The sequence below is a fragment of the Schistocerca cancellata genome, chromosome 5 (genome assembly GCF_023864275.1).
Source record: "Schistocerca cancellata isolate TAMUIC-IGC-003103 chromosome 5, iqSchCanc2.1, whole genome shotgun sequence".
Classification (NCBI taxonomy): Eukaryota; Metazoa; Arthropoda; class Insecta; order Orthoptera; family Acrididae; genus Schistocerca; species Schistocerca cancellata.
The window spans coordinates 369,834,307-369,854,921 of NC_064630.1; the positions used below are offsets into that span (position 1 = coordinate 369,834,307).

General features: G+C 44.4%; 1 protein-coding gene across 1 annotated transcript in view; it reads left to right on the forward strand.

Annotated features, from left to right (window-relative positions):
• The window catches only part of LOC126188542 (uncharacterized), a 720,097-nt gene extending 708,666 nt beyond the window's left edge, over positions 1-11,431 (forward strand). Inside the window, exons 5-6 of the mRNA XM_049930142.1 lie at positions 11,100-11,262; positions 11,423-11,431. Of these exons, the coding sequence (XP_049786099.1) occupies positions 11,100-11,262; positions 11,423-11,431 (172 nt within the window). The remainder of the gene's footprint in view (positions 1-11,099; positions 11,263-11,422) is intronic.
• The last annotated feature ends 9,184 nt before the right edge of the window (positions 11,432-20,615 follow it).

A 20,615-nucleotide genomic window follows, 5' to 3' on the forward strand; every position in this document is an offset into this window, starting at 1 on the left:
CATCCCGAGATCGAGAATCTCCACGATTTTTGCCTGTTATCGATCTGAAACCGGCAAGATGCCGGTCTCGGTAATTCTAAGACTTTCGAAAATGTTTAATTTTGATTTTGAAGTCGAATAACAAATGAAAAAAGAAATAGTTTTTCGTTTAATATAATTACAAATTAACAATTTTCTAATTTTTTTCCTTTGTTTGTACTGTAAAAGCTTGCATCTCGACCAGTTCCATGATCCTAGGCCAACAGGAAATACCCTATCGGTTTTTATGAGTGAGTTTTCGAGTATCAAAATATGCAACATAAATGACCGTACCTTTTGATCTCATTGACTTAGACGGTTGATTTTTTTACACCGCCAAGGAACTACATTCTTTAACATGCGACATAAATTTCAACTACGTTCGTCAACCAGTTTCCGAGAAAAAGCGGTCTTAACAGACGGACGGACAGATAGACAGTTCGATAATAAATGACAATTTTTTTCGTGTGATATGATGAGAAATAAACAGTTTTCGGATTTTTTTTCTTTAGTTGTACCCTGAAACCTTGCTTGTTGCCAAATTTCATGATTCTAGGCCAACGGGAAGAACGCTATATGTTTTGACGACTGAGTTTGCGGGTATCAAAATATGTGACATAAATGGCCGTATCTTTTAACTCCATTGACTTAGAAGCTTCCATTTTTATACGACCAAGACACCGTAGATCTTAGTATGTGACATAAATTTCTACTTCATACGTCTATCTATTCCTCAGAAAATGGGTCTTTTACAGTCGGATAGACAGACAACAAAGTTTTGCTGTATGACTGAGGTAAGGAACCTCAACAATACAAAGTAGATTGTGATTGGCTCACGACGACGTTCACTATTGCTTACAGTTTATGGTTGAATGTAGATTGTGAATTATTACTTGTAAAAAGAATTTGAATACGTGCTTGTAAGGTATGGCGTAGCATGTAGCAGGATGAAGGTCCGAAAAACCAAACGAATGTACCGACAAATGTTCAACTACAGGCATCATCCTAGGTGGAAAAATGTATCGTCATCGATAGAAACTTACGAAAAACTTGGTGGTCCAAGCTTCAGAGAGATGGTCAAAGTTCTTGACAAATAATGGTTCTCACAGCAGTATTTTTAGAAGAACATATTGTGTCATTAGGGAGAAAGTTCATCAGCAAGCCTCCCGACCACTTGCCCGTGAATCGCAACCTTCGAAAAACGCAGTGCGGAGAATATGGAGCAACAAGAACATTGCCGGCGTCTGTGGCCGAGCGGTTCTAGGCGCTACAGTCCAGAACCGCGCTGATGCTGCGGTCGCAGGTTCGAATCCTGCCTCGGGCATGGATGTGTGTGATGTACTTAGGTTAGTTAGGTTTAAATAGTTCTAAGTTCTAGGGGACTGATGACCTCAGATGTTAAGTCCCATAGTGCTCAGAGCCATTTGACTTTGAACAAGAACATAAACAATGTGGGCATGCAGTGGGGTCAAACCAGCGTTCAGTTTTGTCAGTAGATTACTATGTAATAAACATGTTGATAATACTGGTCATCACGTCGAACATTTGCTATGAGCTTAAGTTGTAGCATTACGGCGAAAGTTGTTTACGTTACAAAGAAACAACTAAATATTCATTTCTGACCGTTAGTCCATTGTGATAAAGTACTTAGTTTAGGGCCGTCTACCATATAAATAATTTTGAATCTACAGGTATTGTTGACAGTGGATTCTACGGGACATTTAAAAGTACATTAAGATGATAATGACGATGCAATTTGTGATGACGTTGAGGGTGAAGCTGATGGTGGAGTTGATGGTTGAGTTGATGATGGAGTTCATGATGATACTGCTATGATATGAAGGTGATGGTGGTGATGGATGCAAACAATCACGTTCATAATGCAGGCAAACAGATGCTTTCCACAATGCGTATGCTAAAAAATACGTAAAGAGGCATTTAATAGTGATTGAGAAATGGAAAATGTGGAGGAGAAAGGAGAAAGGAAAGGATAAGAAGAGGCTAGGGTGCAAAGTTGTTGGTTATTGTTGATAGAAAATCAGTAAATCTGGATAGATTGGGAGACAGCTGGAGCTCTGTTGGGCAAAGTGGATCAAGCATGGACATTCATGTCTGTAATGGACCAGCACGGTACTTGAATTGGAGGATATTGGATGCGGAGTATATTCACAAGTCGCCAAATATGATTAGTCGATCGCGCAGCAGTCTTAATGTATCGTCCACTATTCACATACATTGCATCGGCAGGATATCAAGGACGTTTTGAGAAACAGATTATGTTTTATGAGCATCCTTTACTAGCACCTATTAACACCTCAACGGCGGCTGTATATTTAGTTGATATACCGTTTGAGGAGTCACCACTGTCGCCATCGGAATGACGTTACCTATTGCTGTTAAAGACGATAACTGGGATCTAAAAATAAGACAGAGATGTACTATATACAGACGCCGTAGACTTCACAAAAATCCAAATTTTGTTGTTGAGCGTAGCACTGCGAGAAGATAAGTAATCCTGGTGTGGGAGAATAGATTTGCGATCTCATATGCTGGGTATCCACAACCGAAGTATATACATAGTATCTATGTAACCGAATGTCCTTCCTCCTTAGGCAACTCAAAATCTGTCAATTCAAAACGAATAAAGTTCAGTCCCAGATAAAACTGGTTCCTCTCTACTGCTTTCAATACGATAGCATATTGATTTGACCTGCAAGGTCTCCAGGCCCGTACTCATCGGACATCTTGAGGGGTACACAGGCCGTTAGTTTCTAGAAACATCTAATTTGTCGAGTCTGAAGTGCTACCAGCAACATTTAGGCTATACAATGTTGATCTTCCACTCGTTTCTGGAATTCTTTGTCCTTTCTTACCTCCTCATCTCATTGCCTAGGAGCTAATTTAATATACCCATCCGACAGACCACCGTCAATAGTATTACATGCCATGACTCCCGCAGACACGACCGTGCGCTTTGGAACTTGCTGCTGGCACCAGGTCTGGTGATCAGAAAGTGCTCGCCAGCAACGCCGCTTTCGTTCCTGGCTGAATTCTGAAGGTGAAGATTTTTCCACCACTTGGATTCCGAGCATATATTTCCAAGTCGAGTGTCACCGTATTAGTGTGCGTTAGTGGTCCCAGCCACGGCAAGTAGTGGTTGAAACCACGTGCGTCTTTATAATAAGGGAAATGCACGTTGGGACAAATAAAAGTGTCCCAAAGAACAGAGTTCCAGGGTACAAAGAAACACAGCAGAGGAAAGGAAATACAGTACCAACGTGACTATAGCAGACGTTGAAGTGATCACCATTCATTTCTTGGCAGTTTTAGGACCAGGCCAGTAAGGTGTTGCAGGCGGATGGAACCTGGGCTGCTGGAATTTCTGCAGCCGCATCCAAAATGCTCTGCTGCAGTTCTTGAAGACAATGATGGTTGTTGCGATACACCTTGGACTTGAGGGCTCCCCACACAAAGTATTCGCACACGTAAAGATCTAACGACCTGGGTAGCTACAGGGTGTTTCAAAAATGACCGGTATATTTGAAACGGCAATAAAAACTAAACGAGCAGAGATAGAAATACACCGTTTGTTGCAATATGCTTGGGACAACAGTACATTTTCAGGCGGACAAACTTTCGAAATTACAGTAGTTACAATTTTCAACAACAGATGGCGCTGCAAGTGATGTGAAAGATATAGAAGACAACGCAGTCTGTGGGTGCGCCATTCTGTACGTCGTCTTTCTGCTGTAAGCGTGTGCTGTTCACAACGTGCAAGTGTGCTGTAGACAACATGGTTTATTCCTTAGAACAGAGGATTTTTCTGGTGTTGGAATTCCACCGCCTAGAACACAGTGTTGTTGCAACAAGACGAAGTTTTCAACGGAGGTTTAATGTAACCAAAGGACCGAAAAGCGATACGATAAAGGATCTGTTTGAAAAATTTCAACGGACTGGGAACGTGACGGATGAACGTGCTGGAAAGGTAGGGCGACCGCGTACGGCAACCACAGAGGGCAACACGCAGCTAGTGCAGCAGGTGATCCAACAGCGGCCTCGGGTTTCCGTTCGCCGTGTTGCAGCTGCGGTCCAAATGACGCCAACGTCCACGTATCGTCTCATGCGCCAGAGTTTACACCTCTATCCATACAAAATTCAAACGCGGCAACCCCTCAGCGCCGCTACCATTGCTGCACGAGAGACATTCGCTAACGATATAGTGCACAGGATTGATGACGGCGATATGCATGTGGGCAGCATTTGGTTTACTGACGAAGCTTATTTTTACCTGGACGGCTTCGTCAATAAACAGAACTGGCGCATATGGGGAACCGAAAAGCCCCATGTTGCAGTCCCATCGTCCCTGCATCCTCAAAAAGTACTGGTCTGGGCCGCCATTTCTTCCAAAGGAATCATTGGCCCATTTTTCAGATCCGAAACGATTACTGCATCACGCTATCTGGACATTCTTCGTGAATTTGTGGCGGTACAAACTGCCTTAGACGACACTGCGAACACCTCGTGGTTTATGCAAGATGGTGCCCGGCCACATCGTACGGCCGACGTCTTCAATTTCCTGAATGAATATTTCGATGATCGTGTGATTGCTTTGGGCTATCCGAAACATACAGGAGGCAGCGTGGATTGGCCTCCCTATTCGCCAGACATGAACCCCTGTGACTTCTTTCTGTGGGGACACTTGAAAGACCAGGTGTACCGCCAGAATCCAGAAACAATTGAACAGCTGAAGCAGTACATCTCATCTGCATGTGAAGCCATTTCGCCAGACACGTTGTCAAAGGTTTCGGGTAATTTCATTCAGAGACTACGCTATATTATTGCTACGCATGGTGGATATGTGGAAAATATCGTACTATAGAGTTTCCCAGACCGCAGCGCCATCTGTTGTTGAAAATTGTAACTACTGTAATTTCGAAAGTTTGTCTGCCTGAAAATGTACTGTTGTCCCAAGCATATTGCAACAAACGGTGTATTTCTATCGCTGCTCGTTTAGTTTTTATTGCCGTTTCAAATATACCGGTCATTTTTGAAACACCCTGTAGCTAGGCTCTGCTAACAACTCTGTCAGACGTGAAGATTGTGTAAATGTGCTCCAAGGTGCGGCCCGCTGTGTGGGCAGTTGCTCCATCCTGTTGGAAGTAACTGTAGGCTTTTTCCTCCTCAGTTAATTCTGCCACAATTGGTTCCAAAATGTTGGAAATGTAACGCGCCGAAGTCAGCCTCTAATGAAAGAAGATGGGACCAAGAATACGGCGTTCCAACACTGCACACCAAACCCCAACCGTCTGATCATGTAGAGGTGTTTCGTGGAAATTATACGGATTCTCCGCTGCCGAGAACCTGCGAATCTCTGAGTTGACGTAACCAACGTAACCACTCAGGTGAAACCAGGCTTCATCAGACATAAAAAGCAGATCCATGTCCAAGCCATATAGCGTTATCTCAGTGAACAGCCACTCATAAAACCAGAGGCGCTAAGGAGCAGCTTTAATGCATGAACAACAGACACTCGGTAGGAATGCATGTGCAGGTCCACACATGGGCAGGTGGAGTATTCGTCTGCATGATTTGTGACATGCGTTGGTTTGATTTCGTAGGACTCTGAAGGATCCCTGATGAACTGCAGCCACATTTTCTGGTTTACGGGCACGTTTCCGAATGTTTTTTGTCTTTTTCAAAACAGATCCTATCTGGCGCCATTTTTGGACTAAACGTCGCATGGCAATCTTCGCTGGCACTTTGACACCACCAAACTTCTCAGCAAGCAACTGACCAAACTCTTTTCACGACTCTGTTGTCACGTAACCTTCCATACTGAACACCCGCTCTTCCAGCTGAGTACCGTCATCCCCTTTGCACTGCTCCACTCACACTGACACAGCCTGCACTATGCTCTGAACCGATGTGTATCACGTGGCGGGCGTACATGTGGTGTGCTCGCCACGGGGTGTGGTTATATGCATACATTCACGACCAATCGTCTCCGCTCGTCCGGACCACTTTTATTTGCTCCCACCCTGCACTTAACCGAGGATAAGTGAATGTGAAGACCCTTCTATCCTACCACTCACATCCTAAGCAAATCTTTCCATTTTTGCTGTAGAGCACTTAAAATCGTAGTTCACCCCTAATGAACGAATCATCGGTGGACTTTGCCTTCTACAAAATTAATAAGCATCGTTATGCATCCTCCAAAATGTACAAGCGTCGTAAGTGTGACATGTTCATAAGTGGAGTTATGAAGGAAGATATCATTGTATACTTGAAAGCTGAGACTTAAAACTATTTAACTTACATCGTTAATTTGTCATTGCTTGTGCATTCAAACACACCAAAGCTTCTTTACACTTCAACGTGTGCTAATAGTGAACGTTCAGGACGAGTTTTACGTGCCTGATAAATGTCGATATTATGTCCAATAAGTAATGGAGAAAGAGCGATTATTTTCCGTAGTTGAGTCTCAAACCTATTAGGTCTTGCAGTAAACATTTTAATGACCGATTCAGGCTTCTAAGTTGACACCTTCAAATACACTCTACAAACTGCAACTGTAATGTGTCATTCAGTATCTGCTAATTGGCGTCATATAGCATGCTTTATGGGAGCATGACGACTCTAATTAGGCGGTATGAATTGACATTTCGCATGTATAACGAAGCGAAGACAGCTAATTACCCATGAAAGATAATTATTGTGGTCATGACAGTAAATGAATTTTGTATTTATATATATCTGGATAAGTTTTATGAACAAAGACGCACTCGATAAAAAGCTGCTTTGACCTAATACTCGTTTCACATTTAAGAGGCTCAATCGAAGAAGGATCTTTACCCTTTGTCAAAGCCCAGCAAATTAGTCCAGGAAGTCAAATTAATAATTAAGGAACTCCAATGCCCCCAGGGTGAGTAAGAGTTTCTGAAGACAGAAGAATCAACAACACTGAAAGGCCCAAGGGTATGGAAAACACTATAGTTACATCCGCAGGAGATTCTTTCTCCTCATTTGTATTATCTGTTTCATTCCAGAAGAAGATTCTGAGCGCAGACAAGCTCACAATCTCTAGATAAGAACTGAGCAAGGAAATCACAAAGAGAAGATACAAAGTTAAGAATTAAGAACCTAGGGAGAACGAGAGAGAGAGAGAGAGCATTTTGATCGGACATCTATTAAGTAACAGTTCCTTAACGTATGATGTAACATGAGCAAGCAAAGCGAAGGACTGGAATATTTCACACAACCTGAGCTATTGCTAACAGTTTACTGGAGAACTTAATTTCGCTGAACTGAGACTGAAAAATCTGGTAAAATATTGTTGTATATGCGACCAGTCGTTCTCACGATTGATGGTTAATTCTCAAGAACAATCTTTCTGACTATTACGCTTTCATTCATTACGAAACATCATTAACGGCCTGCTATATAAGGAATGAAGAACAGTTTATAACATCCGTGGTCAATGAGTTCATCAAGGAGGAAGCAAAAACTCGAATAAGGTAAGGATAAAAACTAGTGGCTGCGACATTAACAAGAACTACGACTCAGAGGCTTTCTGAACCGGTTCCTAATGTCATCTTGAACCTCTGATTTGAAGATGCTCTTATAGACTGAACCGGTTACCCAAATCAAAAATAAGCACTTCATTGTGATTTTGACTGATCTTTAGGGTTCCGTGCCACACTCTTTACAAACGGAAACCTTATAGGATCGCTTTTTTGTCCATCTGTCTGCCTGTTTGTCTGTCCGACTGTTAAGAACCCTTTTGTATCAAGTTCAAATTTATTTCACGTATTAAGAGCTATGGTGCCTTAGTTGTGTAAAAGTTTTAAGCTTCTACGTCGATGCAATCAATAGATACGGCCGTATTTATGTTACAAATTTTTATATTAGAAAACTGACTCATCAATCCTAATAGGGTGCTTCCAGTTGACCTCGATCATGAAATTTGGCAACGAGCAACGTTTCAGAGTAAAACGAAAGCAAAAATCCGAAAATGGTTAATTTCTAATCGTATAACACAAAAAATATTTTTGTCATTTTTTTATCGGTCTGTTGGTCTGCCTGTCTGTCTGTTAAGAGCCTTTTTCTCTGGAACAAGTGTGCGTATCAAGTTCAAATTTGTCACATACTAAGGTCTGTGGTCCTCTGACGGTGTAAAAATTTTAGCCTTCTGAGTCAATTCAGTCAAACGATATGGCCATTTATATCATATTCGCTGAAGCGCCAAAGAAACTGGAATATGCATTCGTATTCAAATACAGAGATATGTAAACAGGCAGAATACGCCGCTGCGGTCGGCAATGCCTGGCGCATTTGTTAGAGTGGTTACTGCTGCCACAATGGCAGGTTATCAAGATTTAAGTGAGTTTGAACGTGGTATTATAGTCAGCGCACGAGCGATGGGACACAGCATCTCCGAGGTGACGATGAAGGGAGGATTTTCCCGTACGACCATTTCATGAGTGTACCGTGAATATCAGGAATCCGGTAAAACATCAAATCTTCGACATCACTGCGGCCGGAAAAAGATCCTGCAAGAACGGGACCAACGACGACTGAAGAAAATCGTTCAACGTGACAGAAGTCCAACCTTTCCGCAAATTAATGCTGATTTCAGTGCTGAGCCATCAACAAGTGTCAGCGTGTGAACCATTCAACGAAACATCATCGATGTGGGCTTTCGGAACCGCTCGTGTACCCTTGATGACTGCACGACACGAAGCTTTACGCCTCGCCTGAGCTCTTCAACGTCGACATTGGACTGTTGATGATTGGAAACATGTTGCCTGGTCGGACGGGTCTCATTTCAAATTGTATCGAGCGGATTGGCGTGTACTGGTATGGAGACCATCTCATGAATCCATGGACCCTGCATGTCAGTATGGGACTGTTCCAGCTGATGGAGGCTCTGAATAGTGTGGGGCATTTGTAGTTGGAGTGATATGGGAGCCCTGATACGCCTAGATACGATTCTGATAGGTGAAACATGCGTAAGCATCCCGTCTGATCACCTTCATCCATTCATGTCCATTGTACATTCCGACGGACTTGGGCAATTCCAGCAGAACAATGCGACACCCCAAACGTACAGAATTGCTACAGAGTGGCTCCAGGAACACTCTTCTGAGTTTAAACACCTCCGCTGGCCACCAAACTCCCCAGACATGAACATTATTGAGCATATCTGGGATGCCTTGCAAAGTGAGGTTCTATAGAGATTTCCAATCCCTCATACTCTTACGGATTTATGGACATCCCTTTAGGGTTCAAGGTGTCAGTTTCCTCCAGCACTACTTCAGACATTAGTCGAGTCCATGCCACGTTGTGTTCCGACACTTCTGCTTGCTCACGGGGGCCTTACACGATATTAGGCAGGTATACCAGTTTCTCTAGCTCTTCAGTCTATTTTGAGACTTGGAAACTCACTCGTTAAAACCTATAGGGTACTTCTCGTTGCCGTAGAATCACTATATTTGGCAAGAAGCAAGACTCACAGCACAAGTAAAAGGAAAAAATTGGAACCTGTTGATTTGTTATTAAAAAACACGAAAGAATATTTCTTATGTCACTTGTTATCCTACTTCAGACTTGAAGTTAAAACTTCTCGTAAGTCTTGGAATCCCTGGGACCGATATCATGCGAGTTTCAATGTCGATAACCGGCAAAAATTGTCAATATACTTGATTCCCAGAGCTGATAAACTCTACGTAACCTTCAGGCGTGAGTCCTACTCGCACCTAGCCAATTTTTATTTCAAAAAAATAAAAAATAGTATTTTATTGTTGTGATGCGTGCCCCTTTGTAACTAGTCGGCCTGCGCTTGGATGTGAAACTTCTTTATTTAAATCTGTGTATCTGTACTTAAATTGCTGAATACCTGAGAAGATGAAACTTCTACGTTATTTGATTCTGAAACAGCTGAGTAAAACTGAACGTACTGAACCTACTTTATTTTTACTTTTTTTTATTATGTCAACACTGACACACAATATTCTGCAACGCAATCTGACTGCTCAAAAAAAATTACAACCTGACTTCAAGTAATTGATACAAAAGAATGGCCCTGGCTAAGAAGCAATCCTGACAATAACCTATACATTTTTAAGCACTTACCTCACAAAAATCTTCATTACACGAACTACTGCAATACAGCGAGCGTCAGTACTGCCAGCTAAATAAAAGATTCTAACTACTAAAGCCACTAACTACTAATAGGCATGTGGTTAGTAAAGGAAAGATTTTGTTGCAAACCAAATGATGCTTTTTTTTTTACCTTAATAATGTGACATCCTGTTCAAACACGAATATAAATCGTCGTTGACATCCAGTACACAGATATATAATGATGAATAATTTTCAGTTTCCAAGTCGGATACTTCTAGGTCGTTAGCCTATGCTAACACTTCAGACCACTACGCTCCATCAATGCTAACTTCTCACATTTAACACCCATCACTGCTGGCTGTTCACCTCCAACTGCCCAACAATATTTCCATCACTGCTGGCGACTAACTTCCAACTGCCCAACACTTCTGCCGATTAACTTCCAACGACGAGTCCGACCAGCCAGAGTCTCTAACAAAGAAGCGCAGTCAGAGATCCAATGCAAAGCGCTACACCGCGCTGCCAACACAGAAGCAGCCCACTTACAAATGCAGCTCTATGTAGTGGTGTGTAAAGAACAGGTGTATGGCTGTCGCGTGGCTGACTTTGAAGATCTGCTTGGCGACAGGACTGGTTACAACAGCAATGTTTGCGAAGGCGTGGCAGGAAATCGAGTATTACGTAGGAATAGTTTTACTGATAACCGCACTCACATGGAAGTGTAGTTAAGCTCTCGGAGTAAATACAATGCAATAAACGCAATAGTTTCCAAGATATGTACGTTTGTTTTTCGTCACCTCACGCCCGGCCACCGTGTACTTTAAATGATAGTTGCTGCTGATGGGAAGAGTTCAGTTCTTTAGCGAACACACTGTAGTTTATAGGTAGCTAGTGTCATCAGCTTGTAAGCACTGTGCTGGTGAGCAGTTCAGAGAGCAGGTGGCGTGACGTGTCCGCAGGCTGCCGTCGCCGCCCCCGCAGCGCCGCCCACAGCAGCCACGCAGACGGTTGAGGCCGGCCGGACCTCGCGAGGGCGTCTTCCGCACCTCCGGCCACGGCAGCGTGCGCATCCCTTACCCGGGCGCCCACGTCCACGTCAACAACGACGCCCCTTCTCGCAAGGTAAGCACGCCAAATGCCGCATCAAATGTGTGAGCAACCGATACCGACTCTGCCCTCAGCGTCTCCAGAAACTAAGACTACCATCTTTTTGATAATATTCTTTTCGGGTATGCAGCCGGATCACAACGTCTTCATGACACAATATTTCCGCGGGCCGCAGGTCTTCTGAGGCCAATAAAGGGGCCGCCGCTTGCGCTAGGAAGTCAGTTCCGGCGAGATCGTGCACCAGCACTCTCACCTGAAGATGGCGGCCAGTTGGACCGCGGAAATATTGTGTCATGAAGACGTTATGATCCGGCTGCATACCCGAAAAGAATATTATCAATTATTACGCCGGGAAAGCCTTCGTAGCCATACTGCCATACTGCACTAGCCATTTTACAGGGCATTTTGCTAAATGGAACGAAACTGGAGGAAGCGCTCTATAAGACCTTCATCATCATCATCATTTAAGACTGATCATGCCTTTCAGCGTTCAGTCTGGAGTATAGTCCCCCTTATAAAATTCCTCCATGATCCCCTATTCAGTGCTAACATTGATGCCTCTTCTGATGTTAAGCCTATTACTTCAAAATCATTCTTAACCGAATCCAGGTATCTTCTCCTTGGTCTACCCCGACTCCTCCTACCCTCTACTGCTGAACCCATGAGTCTCTTGGGTAATCTTGCTACTCCCATGCATGTAACATGACCCCACCATCTAAGCCTGTTCGCCCTGACTGATATATCTATAGAGTTCATTTCCAGTTTTTCTTTGATTTCCTCATTGTGGACACCCTCCTGCCATTGTTCCCATCTACTAGTACCTGCAATCATCCTAGCTACTTTCATATCCGTAACCTCAACCTTATTGATAAGGTAACCTGAATCCACCCAGCTTTCGCTCCCATACAACAAAGTTGGTCGAAAGATTGAACGGTGCACAGATAACTTAGTCTTGGTACTGACTTCCTTCTTGCAGAAGAGAGTAGATCGTAGCTGAGTGCTCACTGCATTAGCTTTGCTACACCTCGCTTCCAGTTCTTTCACTATGTTGCCATCCTGTGAGAATATGCATCCTAAGTACTTTAAACCGTCCACCTGTTCTAACTTTGTTCCTCCTATTTGGCACTCAATGCGTTTATATCTCTTTCCCACTGACATTACTTTCGTTTTGGAGATGCTAATCTTCATACCATAGTCCTTACATTTCTGGTCTAGCTCTGAAATATTACTTTGCAAACTTTCAATCGAATCTGCCATCACAACTAAGTCATCTGCATATGCGAGACTGCTTATTTTGTGTTCACATATCTTAATCTCACCCAGCCAGTCTATTGTTTTCAACATATGATCCATAAATAATATGAACAACAGTGGAGACAGGTTGCAGCCTTGTCTTACCCCTGAAACTACTCTGAACCATGAACTCAATTTACCGTAAACCCTAACTGCTGCCTGCCTATCTATGTAAAGACCTTTAATTGCTTGCAAAAGTTTGCCTCCTATTCCATAATCTCGTAGAACAGACAATAACTTGCTTCTAGGAACCCGGCCATATGCCTTTTCTAGGTCTATAAAGCATAGATACAATTCCCTGTTCCACTCGTAACACTTCTCCATTATTTTCCGTAAGCTAAAGATCTGGTTCTGACAACCTCTAAGAGGCCTAAACCCTCACTGATTTTCATCCAATTTGTCCTCAACTAATACTCGCACTTTCCTTTCAAAAATACCTGAGAAGATTTTACCCACAATAAGACCTTAAGGGGAAATAAAAGGTCATATGGACATACACTGAGTTGACAAAAGTCATGCGATAGTCGATATGTACATATACAGATGATGGTAGTACCGCGTACACAAGGGTAAAAAGGCAGTGCATTTGCTGAGCTGTCATTTGTACTGAGGTGATTCGTGCGAAAAGGTTTCCGACGTAATTAAAGGCGCGCAGCGGGAATTAACAGACTCTGCACGCGGTATGGTATTTAGAGCAGAACGCATGGGACATTCCATTTCGTAAATCGTTAGGGAACTCTATATTCCGACATCCACAGCGTCAAGAGTGTGCTGAGAATACCAAATTTCAGGTTATTATCTCTCATCACTGGCAATGCAGCGGCCGACGCCCTTCACTTAACGACCAAGAGCAGTAGCGTTTGCGTAGAGTTGTCAGTGTTAACAGACAAGCAGCACTGCGTGAAATATCCACAGCAATCAGTGTGGGACGTACGACGAACGTATCCGTTAGGACAGTGCGGAGAAATCTGGCGTTAATGGACTATGGTACGAGACGACCGACGCGAGTTCCTTTGCTAACAACACGACACTGACTGCAGTGCCTCTGTTGGGCTTGTGATCACATTGGTCAGACCCTAGAGGCTGGAAAACTGTGGCTGGGAAGATGAGTCCCGATTACATTGGGTAAGAGCTGACGGTAGGGTTCGAATGTGGTGCAGACCCCACGAACCCATGGACCCAAGTTGTCAACAACACACTGTGGAAGTTGGTGGCGGCTCCATAACGCTGTGGACTGTGTTTGCATGGAATGGGCTAAGTCCTCTTGTCCAGATGAACCGATCATGGACTGGAAATGGTTATGTTCGGCTACTTAGAGACTATTTACAGCCAGACACCTACGGAATTTTTATGGATGACATTGCGCCCTGTCACCAGGACACAATTGTTCGCGACTGGTTTGAATAACAATCTGGAGAATTCGAACGAATCATTTGGCCATCCAGAACGCTCGACATGAATCGCTTCGAACATTTATGGGTCGTAGTCGATAGGTCAGTTCGAGCACAAAATTCTGCATCGGCAACACTTTTGCAATTATGGACGGCTGTAGATGCAGCATGGCTCAGTGTTGCTGCAGGGGTTTGCGTCCATGCCACGTCGAGTTGCTGCACTACGCCGGGCAAAAGGTGATCACACGCGATATTAGGAGGAATCTCATGACTTTTCTCACCTCAGTGTACGGCCAGAAATTCATTCCAAGTTACGTTCACACTCAGCGTGAGCAGCTATCTGCGACTGTTTGCTAACGACGCTGCAGTGTATGGTATCGTCACTGAGTGACTACAAGAGGATACAAGACGACTTTAAATTTCTACTTGGTGTTATGGGTGGCAGTTTGCTCTGAATGTGAAAAAAATGTAAGCTGATGCGGAACATTAGGAAAAGCAATTCCATAACGTTCGAATATAGCATTAGTAGTGTGTTGCTTGACACAGTAACTTCGATTAAACATCTAAGCGCTACGTTGTAAACCGATATGAAATAGAACGATCAAGTTAGGTTGGTAGCAGGGAAGGCGAAAGGTCGACCTCGGTTCATTGGGCAAATTTTAGGAAAGTATAATTCGTCTGTACACAAGACCACATGTAGAACACTGGTATGACCCATTGTTGAGTAATCCTGGAGTGTTTGGGATCTGTTGTGCCCGACGAAATAACACTTGTCGGCACAGTGGTGAGTTCTTAGCTTTACTCCTGGAGGAGGCCGAGTTGATACTACGAGGAGCGTTCAATAAGTAATGCAACACACATTTTTTCTCGGCCAGATTCGGTTGAAAAAATGCTGATTTTTTTTTATGGCAAATCCTTGAATATTCCCTCTTCAGGCCCTACCGTTTCTTGAAATTTTGGTTTGTGGCGGCACTATATATAGCTTTCAAAAGGACGTTTGTGATGGAGGTGAGTTCCAAGCAGAGAGCTGTCTCCGAGTTTCTTTTGGTGAGAAACCAGAGTAACGCAGATATTCATAGACGCTTGATGAATGTCGACAGAGACTTGGCAGTGAACAAAAACGAGTTGTTCGGCGAGGAGTCTGTTGCCTTCGGAACAACGTCCCATAAACCTGCCGATCTCCCGCGTACTGGCTGCCCGAACACTGCTGTTCAAAGTTGGAACGTGCGGACACTCTCATTCGAGGTGATGGAAGGAGCACAGTCAAACACCTTACTGCTCAGCTGGACGTCTGACAAGTCTGCGCACCCGAGAAGAGCTTACAAACCGTCAGTGGACTGTTTTTCCTTATCACCCAGTAGTCCGGGTCTCACGCATTCCGACTTCCACCTGTTTGGCCGAACGAAGGACGCATTCCGTGGGAAGTAGTACATGGATGATGGGGTGGTTATTGACGCCGCAAGACGTAGGGTCGGACGCCGACTAGCAGAGTGGTACAATGCGGGGATACAGGCCCTTCCAGCAAGGTGGTGTAAGGTCGTCGCATTGAACGGAGATTATGTTGAAAAGTAGGGTTTTGTAGCCAAAAGAGTGAGAAATAATAAGGTGCATTGGAATCCTGAATAACACCAACCTCTTTTCAGGAAATATTGTTGCATTTATTATTGAACGCCTCTCGTACAACACAGAAAATATTACATCACTTTATTACAACTGGAACAAGATGAAACACTTAATATCGAAATTGTTCTTGTTTACAGGATTGTCTTGAGTATTTATTCTGTCTCTGATACAGAACGAGTTACAAGTCTCTTCTCACAGAGTAAAGTTAACTATAAACAGCTTTGCAGTGTTCTGTCTAATACAACTGTCGCAGTGCTAGCTAGGTAGGGAGACCAAGCTGTCTTCTTTGGCAATGAGAGCAGAGTGGGCTGAGCAGCACCGCGCTCAGACGTAGATAAGCGTGCTGATGCTGTGACACATGGGAACTGTTCTGAGCCTGTCTACTCCGACGCCGTTCATTCGTGACTGCGACTGGTATCGACTATCTTTACTTGTGTTTCCGCCGCGAGGTACCAACCTCGTCTTGGTACCTCGCTCTTCGGACTTTGGAAGACATCGAAGTAATTCAGGAGCATGCTATTAGATCTGTTACTAGTAGATTCGATCACCACTCGAGTGTTACAGAGATGCTCCTTGAACTCAAATGGGTATCCCTGGAGGGAAGACGACGTTCTTTTCGCGGACTATTACTGAGAAAACTTAGAGAACTGGCATTTGAAGATGACTGCAGAACAATTCTACTACCACCATATACTGCCGAAGGCATATAAAACAAACACAGTCCGAACAGACCATGAAGGGCCAACGGTAACGACCGAACGCCGTGTCATCCTCAGTCCTTAGGCGTCACCAGATGCGCAAACGGGGAGGCATGAGGTTAGCACATTGCTCTCCCAGCCGTTGTCAGTTTTCGTGACCGGTACCTCTACTTCCCAATCATGTAGCTCCTTAACTGACCACGCAAGGGCTGAGTGCATCCCGCATACCTACAGCACTCGGCAATTCCGGACGGTGACCCAACTGCTAGCCAAGCCCGGCAGCACTTAACTTCGGTGATCTGACGGGAACCGGTGTTAGCACTGCGGGAAGATTGTCGGCTTACGGAGGCATACAAACTGTCATTTTTCCCTCGTTCTGTTTGCGAGTAGAATAGGAAGGGAAATGACTAGCGGTGATTCATGGTACCGTCTGCCATGTTCCCATACGATGGCTTGCGGAGTGTGTATGTAGAAGGTGGACATAAAATGTCTTTGACAATGACCCCGCTATCAGCACCTGGTAGCTGGCCTGCCAGCATGGGGTAAGCCAGATGACCGTATACGACGTTCTCCTCAACTGTCACTATCCGTATCGCTTACAGCTCGTTCAGGAGTTATTACCTACGAATTTGTCTATATGGCGAAGGTTTTGTCGTTGGTTCATAGCACAAGCCACCGCCTTGCTGGGTTTCAGTCACTGAACACATTTACAGATGACACTACCTTTACGAGGGGTAATTTCATCAACATTTACAACACCCAGCTGTGGGCAATGGAGATTCCCCATGGTACGGTGATAGCGAACCACCAGTATCTATTCAGCCTCAGCATGCGGACGGCGATTATTGGCGACTGCCTCGTGGTGCCAGTAATCCTTCCACAACGTCTCACAGGCGAGGCATATCTGCACTTCCTCTGGCTGACCCAATCTCCCCTGCTGGAAGAATGCCTTTGGTGGTACGAAGCGTGGTGTGACCACTACATGGTGGAGTTCCAGCCCACTGCCCTCCTGAGTGTTGAGCCGAAACACTAGTGCAGACAGGACATTAACCTCTCACCTGGTGCCTCCTAATATCTGCTTTCAATCATTGAAACCCACACTGTCGAAGATCTTTTACATCCACCTTAAAGTAGGTGTACCTCCCTTGGAACACAATTCCGGCCTTATGTCCATATGACCTTCCTTGTTCTCATAAGAATCGTTTCCAGCATTTTGTTCCCATGTAGCAAAATCAGCCTGTATAAACAAAAACCTTTCACTGTCGCTTTTCTGAGTATATTGTTAGTGGAGGGTAAACAAAACATTGACAGGAACAGTATTACGGTTGTGCTCAGGTTCATGTCTTTACAAGAGAGTGGTGGGTCAGTTGGCGGTGTGGCTATCCATGAGCGACTGCTAGCACTCTCTCAGGAGACGAATTGCGTTGCTTGACTTGCGGCTGTGGTCAAAGCTTGACGTGAACTGGCAGCCACCAAATATGATTCTCATGGTCATTGCATTGGAAATAAAAGTACTGAGCAACTTCATCGCTCTAGTAAAGTCTCTCCATTATGACGATCTCACATTTACCGTTCCGCAAAAGTTTTGTATGTATCTGATTGAGAATCTATGTTTTTCTTCTAACAATTAGAAATATTTAACAGCACCTTTTGTAGCTGCTGCATAACAGCCTCTCCAAAAATATAATATTAAATTTCTACTTAAAGCATTTCATAATCGTAGTTTTATTTTCGCTATTACTTGCAAGCTCCGTTTCTGGTGTCAGTTTGCCATCTCTGTCTCTGAGAAATGCCTTTGTTCGTAGAAAATTTTGCACCACAGCTACCTACAAAAGCAAGTACTGGAGCGTGCATCTCCGAAGTGTGTGACAAAGTTTTTATTCTTTTCAGACAACAATATTGTCCCATTCAAGGTAGTTCACTTCGGTAGCTGTAAACTGGCGGAATCGTTGTTCCCGGTCTCGGTAGCAACGACGAAAGGCTTCAACTGGTAGGGCCTTTAACATGTCGTCACATTTTTTTCAATGTTCTCCAGAGTCCCAAAACTACGCCCTTTTAAGACATTTTTCAATTTCTGGAAAAGAAAAAAGTCACAAAGGCTCAGATCAGGTAATTCCTTGTTGGAAGTGGCCGTCTGACATAAGGCGTTGTCATGATGCAGCATCTTCTCTGGTGTCTGCAGTGTCCGACCTCACTTCGATCCACACTTTTTGTGAGCCTTTGAAGCACATCTTTGTAAAACACTTGAGGAACAATCTCACAAGAACACGTGCACGTTCGACGTGTCGTCGGGTTTTGAAGCTTAATGTTTCCCTCAGCGACGTTCATCTCCAGCATGTTCTCGGCCTTCCAAAAACGATTTTTGCCAACGAAAACCTTTTGCTCTTAATACGAATGTTCCCCATTAGTCTGTTTCAACTTTTTAAAAGTCACACTCGCGGATTCCCGAAGTTTAATGCAAAACTTGATGGCATAACGTTGCTCTAAATTCCGCTGTTACATTTCGTAACAAGCAACAAAAACACAAACTTCACGAATGACGCTCTCAGAAACCACGTGATAGCTGTACAAAGCTGAATCTAAGCATCATGAAGGGATTAACACACAGGTCTACACAAGTAGAACAACACAGTCTTTCCAGATAGTTCGCAGTGTTGTTAGTCTCATTATGTTTTCACGTTGCCACACAATAGCGCTTGTCTGCTCAGTGCTCTAGACGGTTCCTGTTCGCTAATGCACATAGTTTCTGGTGCCGCCTGGAATTCATTGCACAATCTGCAGACGGATATCCGTTTATAGCTCAGAACGGCTCTGCTTCCTCTCTGGTTTCCTATCTGGCACGCCATCTGACCGATATACACTGCCTCACAAAAAAAAAGAAGCACCCAGAAGACACAGTCGGATGTCAAGGTAACTTTGTACACGTGCACATCATCGGCGGAAATGTAAATGATTAGAGTTGAAACCATCTGCGACAGGTAGAACGTCCAACAGAGTGGATTAGTGTTGTTCATGTATAGTAATGATGCTAAGCATGGTAAGGCGCATAAGGTCCCTCAACAGCGTCAGATATTGAGTGATCGTTGTGAATGATACAGTGTGGCTTCGCACTCGTGTGAAACAGTGTTATCGGCACATAGCGGAGTTTGAAAGGGGCCTCATTGTGGGCCTCCTTTTACCCAGCGAGATGAATCATGCAATATCCAGATTTGTGGACATTCGAGTGTGACAATGCCGCGATGTTGGACAGCATGACAACGTGAGGGCAGGAACACTCGTCATTAAGGTTCTGGCGGGCCATGTCTGACGACCACAAGAGAGGAATGCCGTATTGTGCCTGAAGCTCATTGTAAGCCCTCCACATCTGTGACTGCCATCCGAGAACAAGTACTGGGCTCCATGCATCATTCTGTGTCATCCTGCACCATTGGGCCGGCAACTGTGGCCGAGCGGTTTTAGGTGCTGCAGTCCGGAACCGCGCTGCTGCTACGGTCGCAGGTTCGAATCCTGCCTCGGGCATGGATGTGTGTGATATCCTTAGGTTAGTTAGGTTTAAGTAGTTCCAGGTCTAGAGGACTGATGACCTCAGATGTTAAGTCCCACAGTGCTTAGAGCCATTTCTACCATTTGAACCTGCACCATTGGTCCGAGACCAGCAACCGTCAAACTGTCCCACGTGTAGGTTGCCGCTAACACTACGGCACAAACTGCTATGTTTGGAATGGTGCAACGATCGGGAAGCATGAACTGCTGATGAATGGCATTGCATTGTGTTCAGCGATGAATTGTGGTCGTGCACTACCACGGAAGACCAACATCATGGAGTACCACCTGAGGGGAGGTGCCATACTTCCAGTGTTTTAGAGACGCACGGCGGTGTTATTCCAGTCGTCATTTTGTTGGGAACTATCGGCTATGATTTTAGGTTACGGCTGATAGTGATCGACGGTTTTCTGACTGCACAACATTACGTCACGGCGTCTTCATATGTTACGTCTGACGCGACAGTGTCGTGGTGGCATTCTTCGACAGGACAGTGCTCGTCCACACAGGGTACGTGCCTCTATGAACAATCTGCGTGATGCTGAGGTGCTCCTGAGGCAACAAGACGGTCCCCGACAGAACGTGTGAGCAACCGATTCGGATGTCAACTCCGTTCTAGAGCCAGTCTCCAAGATATGAAGGACCAGTTACAACAATTCTGGGCCAGCTTGCCTCAGGACAGGATAAAAGGCTTTGTGACATGTTACCAACCGAATCAGCGCATGTACGCAGTCCAAAGATGGTACCTCGTCGTACTTATAAGTGGGCTCATTTATCTAAGTTCCGAGTAAATTTGGCTCGATTTTTTAATGACTGAAAT